General features: G+C 39.1%; 1 protein-coding gene across 2 annotated transcripts; it reads left to right on the forward strand.

Moving 5' to 3' along the window:
- Positions 1-789: 789 nt before the first annotated feature.
- Positions 790-8,871, forward strand: ccnb3 (cyclin B3). 2 transcript variants are annotated; one of them, XM_054601564.1, is made up of 12 exons: positions 790-954; positions 1,187-1,317; positions 2,249-2,332; positions 4,426-4,541; positions 4,640-4,799; positions 4,884-4,982; positions 5,079-5,171; positions 6,196-6,333; positions 6,662-6,817; positions 6,937-7,086; positions 8,045-8,175; positions 8,264-8,871. In XM_054601564.1, exons 2-12 carry the CDS (start codon positions 1,234-1,236, stop codon positions 8,331-8,333), a joined length of 1,281 nt encoding a protein of 426 aa, XP_054457539.1. In that variant the 5' UTR covers positions 790-954; positions 1,187-1,233; the 3' UTR covers positions 8,334-8,871. The 2 variants fall into 2 exon arrangements, with proteins under 2 accessions (XP_054457539.1, XP_054457540.1); XM_054601565.1 differs by having other exon boundaries at positions 1,190-1,317.
- Positions 8,872-13,554: the final 4,683 nt, after the last annotated feature.

A 13,554-nucleotide genomic window follows, 5' to 3' on the forward strand; every position in this document is an offset into this window, starting at 1 on the left:
AATAAAAGTAGAAAAACATGTATTATCATGTGCACTAATTTATATAATATATATCAAGTGCATGTCTGTACTGAAATAATCACTATCAGTCCCTCAAACATCAATACCTGCATTTACTGAGATGCAGCATTACAATATGCATAAGTATTGAAATAAAAGTAGAAAAACATGTATTATCATGTGCACTAATTTATATAATATATATCAAGTGCATGTCTGTACTGAAATAATCACTATCAGCCCCTCACACATGATAATACATGTTTTTCTACTTTTATTTCAATACTTATGCATATTTTAATGCATAAGTATTGAAATAAAAGTAGAAAAACATGTATTATCATGTGCACTCATTTATAATATATATCAATTGCATGTCTGTACTGAAATAATCACTATCAGTCCCTCATTCATGAGGAAAGCATCAATAAACTACAGTTTAAACTATTTGTTAGTATGTTTGAAAAGCCTGCAGGCTCCTCCTCTGGGGTTCGTTGGATTTAATCACAAGGAGCGATGCAGACGGGCGGGGTTTATTTTAAAAACTCATCTTCAATACATTTTAACTTTTTTAAACCACACAAAAAAACAACAACAAAGCATAAAAAAACTACTTTCCCCACATATAATCATTTATTTTTTATTTTAAAAGCTTGCTACTGTGTTTGTAATGAATGAACAGCACCGCGCGGAGCCGTTAAGTGAAACCAACGCTTCCTATCCTGGCAACGGCATTCTTAGCGGCTTCCTGATTGGTCCAGCCGGGCTCAAATTCCAGCCAATCAGGAGCGAGGAGCTGCAGGTTTGAAGCAGTGTGTTGTTTAAGCTCTCTTACTGCAGAACAACGCTGCACACTTTAGACTGTTTACAACATTAAAAAACAGCTTTATGTGCAGTTTTTTTTTGCTTTTTTTTTGCTAAACCGAAACAAACGAGCAGGAACCATAAGAAACGGTAAGAAAAAATATGAATATTTTGCTTGAATGTCTTTAAAATACAGACACAATTCATGTGCGGAAATCACAGAAATATGTGTCGATGACGTCACTCTGCGTGCACAACCTGCTTTTTTTTTTATTTTATAAAAATTGTTAAACCTTTTAAAAAAGACACCAAATACTGCAGAATATTTTTTTAAATTTATTTATTTATTTATTTTATTTTATTTATGTATTTATACACACAGCAGATCAAAGTGCAGAGGTCTTGTGTGGGAGAATAAAGGATCCAGACATGCCTCTAACCAGGGGGAAGAAACCTGCAGCCACTGCCGGGAGCAAGGTCCCAAAACCGAATGCAACAACCAGTGAGAACCAGGTGAGAAGATGCACTCATGTGGGTTTAAATAACCAGCTTTCATGCAGAGGAGCAGATATTGCATCATATGTTCCTTAAGATAAGATAAGATAAGGATGGTGCAAACAAGAGACATAGTTCAAGATCAAAAATAAGTATTATAAATGAGCAATAAAAAAACAGTAAAGAATCCACAGTAACTGAAATATTATATATACAGACAGAAACTATTATAGCTATTATAATACATATATAGCAATACAATATGTATTTTCTGTCTGTATATATAATATTTCAGTTACTGTGGATTCTCTACTGTTTTTTTTATTGCTCATTTGCTTATTTATAATACTTATTTTGATCTTTTTATTTACTATGTCTCTTGTTTGCACTATCCTCTCTGCTGCTGTAATCCTGTATATTTCCCCGCTGCGGGACTAATACAGGATTATCTTATTTTATCTTATTGTATTGCACAGTGTATTAGTGTTTTTGTGGTCTACTGGGATGGCAGACAGAGCTGGTTGTGCAGACTAACAGCAGCAGGAAGGAAGGAGCTGCACAGAGCTGCCAGGGTGTCCTGCATGGGGTGGGAGGTGTTGTCCATCAGGGATGATAGCTTGGCCATCACCCTCCTGTCTCCCACCACCTCCACCGTATCCAGTGGACACCCCAGCACACTGCTGGCCTTCCTGACAAGTTCATTGAGTCTCTTCCTGTCGGCTGTCGAGATGCTGCTGCTCCAGCAGACCACTGCATAAAGATGGCTGATGCCACCACAGAGTCAAAGAAGGACTTCAGGAGTGCTCCCTGCACTCCTGAAGACCTCCGTCTCAGTCTCCTTGTAGTTGCATGAGGTTTAAAAGCATGCAACTTTTTTTGCAATCTGCATGCACGTGATTTGTGAGTGATGCATGTGTTTGTTCAGCTTCCTGTTGGTTTTGTGTTGCAGGAGGAAGGCCCACAGGTGAAGAGGTCCTCCTCTCCTCCCCACGGAGCCCCGAAGAAGAGGACCGCTTTCATCGACATCACCAATGTAAGCTCGTCTGAGATCAGCTGGTATCAGGATTCAGATTCAGGGTCAATAGCATAAAGGATAGGACAAACAGTCTAATTTATTCTCTTAAATCCAGCTGGTGTGTTGAGGTGTAAATGGTTACATCCATAACCAAAATTTGACATTAAATGTTAATGTTTGATTCGTTAAAACATGTTTGTTTTGGTCCAAATGACCACAAAGTGTAGATAATACGTCTGCTTTATGCAAACTCCCCTTAACACTGATCTGATTTGATTCAACACTAGACTTCATCCTTTATATTTTGAATTATTGAGCTACAATGCAGTTATACGTCCGCTTAGAATTAAAGCTTCATCAGTCATACCAAACAGAATTATTTATTACTTTGTGTTTTATCAGTAGCCTTACAGAATTTGAATCTTAATTGTTATCAGTTAACCATTCCTGATATACAATCTAGCAGTAGTGAAGCTGTCATGTTCTTCACAGAATCCTCAAAAAGTATCCTAGCAAGTCACTTGTTCATCTGTTCTCTCCCTTTTCGTATTTTGTTTTTCTGGACCTTTCGATTCTGGAAAAAGTCTTTGATTTGTGGAAGCTTGAAGTGGCACAAATCTCAGCTTGTCCATCGTCTCTGCTTTCAGAAAGGAACGCCAATCCTTCTCGATTCTTCTCAAACAGCTGAAGAGACTGGGATGTACGTTTTTGCTGTTGGCTATCCCTATTTTTTAATAAGCTCAAAGGCTAAGAATGGGTTTCCTTACTGTCGAGCCCTGTTGAGGTCTGCTGTACGTGGTTTGATTTGAATCAGTTACCAAACAGCAGCACGAGTTAAAGAAAAGGTTTGTCAGCCTGGTGCTTGTATTTGCGACCAGTTAATCATATTTATAGTCGTTTTAGTTCTGAAGATTACATCAGTGTTTGATAATCGATCGTGTTCTGGGTCGCCTGCTGCATGGCGGAGCTTTTCGGTATCTGTTTCCTTTCTGCTCTCTTCACATTTACCTGTTGAGTCTCCAGTGATTGCATCATGTGCGTGAAACCATCATACATTTGTTCACAGTAAATTCCTGCCGCTACAGGGAACAGTTACTCGTGACACCGTCTAGGAGGCTTGCTGGAACATCCACGCATATGTTACGGTTCATGTGTAGAAAGCGTCCTTTGCTCAACATGTGAGAGATGTTGATAACTTAGTTTTGCCCTCGTGTCTCTTTTTTTATATAATAACAAATATTTGAGATATTTTTTTCCTTCGGACCTAGTAATTCACACAGTAGCAGGAATGACAGCCTTACATCTCTGGTAGAGACCTGTCAATCAAAAGCATCCCCTGCTTTATGGTCTGTTTGACTCTAAATGGAGCATCATTTACTAAATGAACATCATGCTGTATTGAAGAAGACTTGAAACTAGAGATTGAGACCATAAACTCATGTTTACAATGTTTACTGAGGGAATAAATCAAGAGAGAAGTAGAGTCATTTTCTCATAGACTTCTATACAACCAGAGGAGTCGCCCCCTGATGGACAGGAGAGAGAATGCAGCTTTAAGACATGAAGCATTGGCTTCACTTTGCAGAACCGGAAGTTGCCGCCTGGTTGACACAGAAACAGGAAACTGAGTCTGTGCGGTGTCTCTGTTTAAATCTGTTTCTGACATTATTCTGCATCTGTCAGGTCGTTAAATGTTTGGAATTTATTGGTTTTTTGTTGGATTTAAAGAATGTGCACACAGAATAGTTTAAATTGAACATCTCACTGCTCATTGTGTATGTTAATCACCCCACCATCCGCGTACGAATGACACAATTCATCCCTTCATACGGCCTCTGTGGTTCTCCACTGTGGTGTGACTCGATGCTCTCTGCCGCTTCACCGTTTAATGTGAAACGAGCACCATGTTTGTTTGCCACCTTGCTGACTTCACAGCTGCAGCTTTGGCAACTGTGTAGTTACCAAAATCGAGATATTCCAGCTTTTTTTTTGGTACTTTTTCAACAGTCTAATAGCACCAATCTCCTCTATTATCCCTTATGAATGAGGATAAATCACAAATACAAGATTTTGGACTCACTGAAAACTCTAACTTTGACTGTCTCACGCAGGCTCATAAGGTTACGATCAGCCTTCCGGGGAGGAAGAAGAAGGAGGCGGCGAAGAAGCAGGTGAAGAAAACGAGCGCCGCCACGGTGTCAGCGAAGAACAACGCCAACCTGAAAAAGTAACCCAACCGTTCTTTATCTCTCTCTCTCTCTCTCTTTTACCTCCTTCAGTGGTAGATGTCTCTCTAATTCCCAGCCTCTCTCTTTTTCTCTGAAGGCCTTCGTCGGAGAGCTCAGAGGGGACGCCTGTTGAGAAGACTGATGCAGAGGAGGAGGAAGAGGAGGTGCAGACGGACGTAGCAGCCCCAGTAGAAGAGCTGGTGGCTGCTGCGCCCCCTGCTGCCTGTGAGGTGCCGTTACACCATCAGAAACAACAGGTGAGGGGAATTTAAAGAAGCTTTTTTTGCGGAAAGGTTGTTTTAAAATGTTCTTTTTTACTAATATTCTCTCCGTCCTCGTAGATCCCAGAGGAGTTTGACATCGACTCTGAGAACTCAGAGGATTGTTATATGTGTCCAGAGTACGCAAAGGACATATTTGACTACCTCCAACAGAGAGAGGTGAGCCAAACAAAAACCCCGTTACCAGGGTTACGTTCTCCCCACAGTGTGGCTTTGAATGCAATGTCATCTCTTCTGTTTCTGTGTCGTCTGCAGGAGAAGTTTGTCCTCTGTAACTACATGCCCAAGCAGCCCAGCCTCAACACGGAGATGAGGGCCATCCTCATCGACTGGCTGGTGGAAGTACAGGTGAGCCCTCCTGCTGGCCTGTTGGGGACTTGTGCTAATAAGAGATTATGTTTAAAGGGTGTAAAGTGGGCGAGGTAATCTATGTGTGCATTTTAAAGTAGTGGTTAGAGGATTATTTGCACAGTTTGAACCATCAAAGTGTGAAATAAAGCCGATATTCAGTAAAAATAAACCACCAAGACATCGGCAATAATCAGTGTTACAATTAGAAGGAGAGAGCTAGTAACGTTAGCAGCATCGCTAACGGCCAACGTACGGAGGTTCCATTAAGATCCATATGAATGCATTCGAGCTCTGTTCAGGGAAAATGAGAATTGGGTAAATTATAACGTTATGATGTGTTCAAATGTCATCTTGTGAAATGCAGTGTTGGTGAGAAACTTGAAAGAATCCAGATGTTTTCAACATATCAGAGAAGAATTATGTCATCGTTTACACTAGCTATTGGCAGATTATAATACCTCATTAAAACTACTAATACAAGATGTTTTTCTCAATAAAAAATATATTTTTTTTTGTTATCATTTTAATTGTGCTTTTTAAGAAGTAATAAAAACACCACAAATATCCATAACAAAGTAAAAGGATAATATTTAGAATGTTCGATGGTTGAAATGATTTTTGGGAAGGTGATGAAAACAAAAAAAAAGTCGACAGCCTTGTAGACTAAATGCTATAACGTAACAAAAACAATCTGTGTCTGCCAACATGGATCATCAATGTTCAAAGGCGTGATCGCCGATCTCTAAAAGTTACATTTGCTCACCTTTTCTTTTCTTTTGTGTTGATCCAAACTAAGAGTTTTATGGTCCTGAATTAAAAGTAAAATCACTGCTAAAATAAACTCCAGGTGCTTAAAGAAATCGTAAAATTTGAAGCATGTAATAACAAAAATGAAGAGAACGTTGCCGCTCAGTTGGATTCCAGATGTCGTGCGTCTGTGTGTTCTTCAGCTTAGTTGCTCTTCTGTGTTTTGTGCAGCTTGTTGACTGGACTGTGGTTTCTATTTGTGTGTTTTGTTCAGGAGAACTTTGAGCTGTACCACGAGACCCTCTACCTGGCCGTGAAGATGACCGACCACTACCTCGCCAAGACGCCCGTCCACAGGGAGCTGCTGCAGCTCGTGGGCTCCACCACCATGCTCATAGCCTCCAAGTTTGAGGTAAAGACGCACAACTTACCATTCAGAGAAAAGAATAATTTGAGCACATTATTTTTAAATGACTAATGACACATCAAAACCTTAATATTGGAAGAAATAAGTCATGGTTTCTTGGAGGTTTTGGGTACTATTATTATAAAAATGTTTTACTCTTGAAAAGCCAAGCAGGAAAAATTAAGATTAAGAGGCTCGTTTAGCAAACACGAAATGAGAACGAAGACCGCCACTACGCTCAATAAATAAACCTTAAGTCCAAAACAAGAGGAAGAATGACACTTTTACACAGATTGATTGTTTTTCCTGACCTTTTATTTTGACGATCCCACAGGAGCGCAGTCCGCCGTGCGTCGACGACTTCCTGTACATCTGTGATGATGCGTACAAGAGGGAGGAGATCATCTCCATGGAGGCCAACATCCTGCAGACGCTGGGCTTCGACATCAACATCCCCATCCCGTACCGCTTCCTCAGACGCTTTGCCAAGGTGTGTGCTGGGTGAATTCCTTGCATGACGTGTGTGTGTGTGTGTGTGTTGGGTGTTTCTTTAGCTCTTTGCTCATCATGTGTGTGTGTGTGTGTGTGTGTGTGGTTCTGTCTCTGCAGTGTGTGAGTGCGGGGATGGACACGCTGACTCTGGCCCGGTTCTTCTGCGAGATGAGTCTCATGGAGATGGAGCTGGTGTCGGAGAGAGGCTCGCTGCTGGCGTCCGCCTGCCTGCTGTTGGCGCTGGTCACCAGAGACCTGGGAGGATGGGTGGGTTCAAGAACACGTCTGTTTTTTGTTCCTCCGTTGACTCGTCTTCATCTGCTGCTCTGTTTTGATCTTAGGCGGGATTGACGAGCATGTTTTCTTTCAACAATCACCAAAACTGAACCGTTTATCACAGCCAGAAACTGGAAAAACCAACATTACCCTCAGATTCTAATCTCTCCGATGGTCCTTGAACACATCATGTGTGCTGAACGCTTTTAAAAAAAGGAGCCAAACGAAGCTTGAAATTGTGAAACTATTTATTCTACACGTCTCATTTAAAAATGTTTACCAATAAAACCGTTTACTGTAACCAGATTCTGCAAAAAACATTAAATTCTGAGCTCCACAGTTCAACTAGGAAGTCATGATTGATTCAGCTGAGACCAACAGTCGCATTACAAAAATTCTGTATATATAGAGTTCAAAATGTAAAGTATACATACAGTATTCTGTAGTATGTCCCAATACATAGTATGCCAAAAAACACACCTGATTGTTCTAGCACATTTGGTCGCACTTTGCAGTATTTACCACACAGTTTGCATGACAGGAATGATTTGTGTTGCCAAAGAACACAATAACAGCTGCTGTATCTTTTGTAATGTTTGCAGGAATGTGGTAGAAACACAAACTAAAATAACTTTTATTTGATGTTTTAGCTCCTCTGACTGTCACAGAAAAAGGCTGTTTGTTGGCTTTACCAGCAAAATAGTCGCTGTCTCTTCTGTTGTCCACCAGTTTAAGTTGCATCTGTTTTTAAACTGCTGAATTTTCAATCCTGCACGAAGAGAGCAACCTTCCTCCTTTCAATTTAAATACAAATAGTTTCCGTGTAAATGTTTAAAGGGGGCGGCGGGTGATTTCATTTTGTTCCTGGTCCGATTCCAGAATCCTCTCAGATGTAGAAAGGATAAAGTTAAAACATTTTTTATTAATCAAACATGTGTTTGTGCTGCAGAGTCCCATCCTGCAGTTCCACTCCGGGTATCAGACGTCAGATGTGGCGCCCGTCGTCAGAAAACTCCACGAGATGCTTTCAGCTCCTCCGGACGACAAACTGAAAGCCATCAGGAACAAATACTCTCACAAGTAAGTTAATTAAATTAAGTTAATGAAATGCACAAGCAGCATAATATCTTAAACATTTAATATTTACGGATTCTTTAATATCTTTCAGGGTGTTTTTCGAGGTCGCGTCCCTGCCGTTGGTCAACGGGGACATTTTGGAAGAAGCTTTATCTCAGTGAGACGTCACCTCCTCTCAAAAAATACAACATTGCCAGTCAAACCTGTACATAATTTGTTAATACGTTTAATATTTATACATGTTGTGTCTCCTGTCTTTTTATATAATATTGGAAATAAATCTTTAATTCCAGTTTTTGATGGAAAAGAGTTCTTATGTGGGCTTTTTGTTATTCTAAAGTTATGCCAGTTCATTGTGTTAAAAGCTGTTTTTAATAATGGCTTTTATAGTGTTACATTTGAGTCAGTTTCTTGTGGCATTTTTATTAGAGGATACAAAGGGAAAAAATCTTAATTCTTTTGTAATTTGTACGCCCCGTTTTAAAATACGTTTTAAGGTAGAGGAGTCAGTAAATTATACTTTCTACTGATGAATTATGCACCAGCCTGAACGTTTTCATACATTGTTGAAGTTAGACAGCATGTTTGTATGATTTCCATACGTTGTACAGTGTTTATCATGTTAATATCACTCTGCTAATTATTTGTATAAAAGACGACCCAATGATGCTGTGCTATTTTTTTAAATGGCTGTCATGCGCGCTCTTAAAAATAAAGTTGTTTTGATAAAATTGCTGTCCTTCATTTAGTCTACATGTTTAATTTAATATTTTTTCTGTTTAATCATGTATTTATGTTGCTTTTAATAAGAGCATCTTTTTAACCTGTTGAGTGCAGGACGTGTTGTTACGCTGGGCGGCCACTAGAGGGCAGTGATGCACCACGTTCCTCTTTATGTCAAACGATACTCCAGACACAAATGTCTCTCTGAGAGAAGGAATTTAAATATTTTTTATGATGTCATATCAGTTTCCCTTGCATCCCTCCATTATATTATTATGCTGAATCCATGTTGATTCTTTTTCCTAATATATCATGTCTTGTTTGTCTCAAATGCAGAAGCTACAGGCAAAATGTGTTTTTTATTCACTTATCAATTTCAAGATTTGGTCTATTTTGCTTCCATAACACATCTTATTTCAGTCTAGTGGAAAGAAAACATAAAAAAAATGCACATTTAGATGTTTACTTTACTTCTTTGTGCACTTGGATCAGTAGATTTCTCCTAAATTCAACAAAAGTTTCATCACATAAAACTGTCTCATGAGGATTTTTCCCCTCAGAACCCTCAGATGTCAATCACCGGTGTTGTAGCTGCTGGTCTGAAGAGATTTGTGTGGATCAACAAGTTGACCAGATGACAGCTCTGATTCTTAAATCCCTCTTTGGGCTGCCTGGTTCTACAGAATCCTGCAGCGGATAAGTGACAGCCTGAGAGAGGGAGGGAGGTAGAGGTGTGGAAATCGATTTTGTGTCCTCAGATTTAGTTGGGACAGACTTTTCGACGACAAAAATATACATTTGAAAACTTTCTCCTGTTGAGCAACGGCTGAAATTTATATCTATTCTCCTGTCTTTTGTTTTTCTACTAAAATTAGAAAGTTCCCACATTTTTCAGAGCAACCTTCTACATTGAACTCAACACTTGAGTGGTAAAGCATTCAGTGATGGATTTTATGTCCGAGACGCCACAGTGGAGCGAGTTTCTCCAGTCTCGATGATGTCGCATTGCATCATGGTCCTCTTCCTCAGAAAGATGGATTTCTGGCTTTATAACCTTTGAACTGTGGATGCAAAGTACTGAGTCTTAAAGCACTTTTTGTTCTTAAATTCTGGTGATTTAAATACATATTTTGTGTGCAAAATCCAACTGTTCTGAAACAAAAGAGACTTTATTCTTTGGTAGTTCACATTTGAGATGAGACAGACTGAACCAGCAGTGTGGAAGAACATTTAGACAGTCCATTCTTGTAAAAGAAAAAGTTCTACAGCTTGGACTCAATTCAACTATAAACTGTAAAAAAGGCTGTAATTTTACTCTTTTTCTGTGTTTTTATAAAATACATGAAAATATATATGAATAAAATACAAAATTTGACGTTGAAATTAGATGTCTAATGAATACTAAAATGAAAAACCTGTTACTGTGAAAAAAACAGAACATTTCAATTTTCTTACCAATAATTGTTTATTTTTCACACAAGAAGACTAATAAGATATGTTCGAAAATGAATCATCATGTCACAAATATTTACTTGTTTTTAAATAAATAAAATGATTGAATTCAAGTTTAATACTGTAAATCTTTATATTTTTTATAATTACATACACCTTGTGAAATGAATAGTAAAATAGGTATTGTTTCTGGGATTTCACATAGATTTCTTTGTTAATCAACGGATATTTTGTATAGTCATGGAGCAAAAACACTGGAAATGCTTCTTATTCAAAGTAAGAATTTAAATGCAAAACATCACATGAGCCCTGCTGGTAGCTTTGTCGAGATTGTGGGTATATTTTTTACTTTCTCAAAGCAGTAAATCCTTCAAGGACACCTTGATGGTTGTTGACAAAAAAATGGTTTCTTCTTCTTATTTTTTCTGCACAGATTTACACCAAAACAGCGAACATCTGGACCCAAAAAACACATCTCTAACCTTTTAGTGTGTTTTCCTTTTAAAAGTTCACACACACACACACACACACACACACACACACACACACACACACACACACACACACACACACACACACACACACACACACACACACACAGAGTGTATGGATCCCTGCCAATTTAATTCAGTGCCTATCATCTGCCAAACCCACCTAACTGCTGCATCCGCGCCTCGAGACTCCTGAGCCCATTCTTCCCGTTATATACTCCATCAATTAAAGTGATTGATTGTCCCAGCATTGTGAATGTGTGTGTGTGTGTGTGTGTGTGTGTGTGTGTGTGTGTGTGTGTGTGTGTGTGTGTGTGTGTGTGTGTGTGTGTGTGTGTGTCTAGATCTCTCTGAGCCACAGATCCTCATAACTCAGTCTGATTAAAAGTGCTCTGGTGGAGATGGTGCCCACTCGGCCAAATACGCATCTGATCCGGCTCTGCCAAACCCTCATATGAAGTATTGATCAGTGATTGGCTGGGAAACAGGCTCTCACTCTGTTGGCTTTTTTTTTCAGTATAACACAGTTTCCATGTCATAAATCATAAAAAAAGTTGAATTTCTGTGATAATTTATTTGACAAAAATTGGAAAACACTGGAATCTATATATACAACGTTTTTCCACAAGTGTCCACAAGTTTTAGCAATGTTGGATGAATACATTTTTGGCTCCACATGCTGTATATATTGAATTATTTACATTTTTACAACCTTTACTTACAGCCTCTCCTCTCCGCTCTGTGTTCAGTTGACATTTAACAGAATTTTTGTCACGTGACTGTAGATCTCAGGAGAATCAATCATGGCTTCCTAGTTGCTCTGAGGAGCTCAGAATTTAATGCTTTTTTACAGAATCTGGTTAAAGTAAACGGTTTCTATGGGGCAACATTTTAAATGACACATGTAGAATATTTTTCTTGTTGATGAAATATCACAATTAGAGGCTTTGTTTTGGCTGTTTTTTTCTTTTGCCGCCCATGACCCATGAAAACCTGACAACAATGAGGTTTTCTGCAGCTTCTGGCTGTGATTAAGGGTTTAGTTTTGCCGATGGTTTGAATAAAACATGCTTTTCAATCCCTCCAATGGGATTTTGGGGTTCAAAGGGTTTTAAAGTAGATGGTGTTGCATTAAACTTGTTGCATCCTCGCTGAGCATGAATCATAATTGTGTTTTCGTTCAATATTTTCATTCAACACCCTGCAGTTTGTCTGTAGTAGTGACTCAGACCTCCCTCTCTCGCTCTACCTCTAGTACCTCGCTTTGCATTTTTGCTGTCGCTCTGTTTCTTGGCCTGAAATGCAAATTTTCAAAACAAAAGCTAGAAACGAGCATTTGTCTCTCATTGTGTGTTTCAGTGTGTAAACGTGTCACAGCGTGTTTCCTGTTGCTCACTGTGTGTGTGTGTGTGTGTGTGTGTGTGTGTGTGTGTGTGGGTGTCTGGCTAATTGTCTTGGCCTCGCGGCGTCGCCATTAGCATTCCCCAGCTGGACGGTGAAGAAAGGGCAAACCTCACCCCGTCGGGAGAAAAGAGGGGTGAACAAAATAATAATAGATGAGCCAAAACAATAGAGCGTCTTGGATTTGGCCCGTGGCGTGCTCCAAGTCATTGTGGTTTGTGTGTGTGTGTGTGTTTGTGTGTGCATGAGTACCAAATGTCTGTGGATGGAGCTGCATGAATATGGATGCTCTGTCCGTGGCTGCAGAGCCAACGGATACATCATCAGAGACACCGCTGTGTGAGTGCGGTTTGTAGAAAATGAAACTTAAAAAGGTCACTTTAATGCAGCCTGAAGGAATAATAACAATAGAAACATGTTTTTGTTATGTTTTTTTTAAGGTTGTAAATGTGTTTCCTGCTGTGTTTTCTTATATATTCTCAAATACTGGTTGGGTGTCTCGTTCAAAAAGCTTTGCTCTTTTAATTGCTATGTTGTTGAAGACAGATGGGGCTCATGTTGTTCCACTTTTATGTCGACATTTAATGCACTTTATTTTGTAGCCTAAATACATTACTGAACAACTTAAAATACATTTTCGTTCATGAGTTTCATACTCATGTCCTATATCTTTCAGCGCTTCCACTCCAGCTAGAACTTTCATTTATTAAAGTGCTTCGACTTCAGCTTTCTGTCATACTAATACATTTTAAAAGCCCCTAAGAGTCATATCTTTTTACACAGTTTGTCTGATTAAAAAGTCGTAAAAGTGGAAGCCATTGCATTTCATTTTCCTCATGCAAATTAGCCATTTGTCGTCCCAGTATGTCCGTAAAATTATAATTGAATGTTTAATCCAAATACAGTTCATTCAGTATTTTAAGCAGAAATAACATCCGTCTTCGCTTAAATGTCTTTTAGTGGAAATAAATAATCACATTACAGTTTTTTTTGTACTAACTAAGACACAAAGATGCTGAATAAAGCCCAGAACCGATTAAAAAAACCCCATTTCAGAGTGGGACAAGAGAGCCAGTTGCCATGGCGACGGAGTGTATTTTTTTGTTGTTTGGCCAGCTCGGAATGGGTTTTTTGTCGTTTTGTTATTTCAGTCGATCTCAAGTGGACACTCCGTCAGTCTGAAATCACGAGGGCCGTGTTGTACTTTTGAAAATTGGAACGACGCGGAACCTTCTCCAGTTATCCATCAATCAGGTTGATTGATGTGTGTGAGGAAGGATTTGTTTTACTTTGATTTCATTTCTTCCCCTCTGAT

Source organism: Anoplopoma fimbria, chromosome 7 (assembly GCF_027596085.1).
Source record: "Anoplopoma fimbria isolate UVic2021 breed Golden Eagle Sablefish chromosome 7, Afim_UVic_2022, whole genome shotgun sequence".
Lineage (NCBI taxonomy): Eukaryota > Metazoa > Chordata > Actinopteri > Perciformes > Anoplopomatidae > Anoplopoma > Anoplopoma fimbria.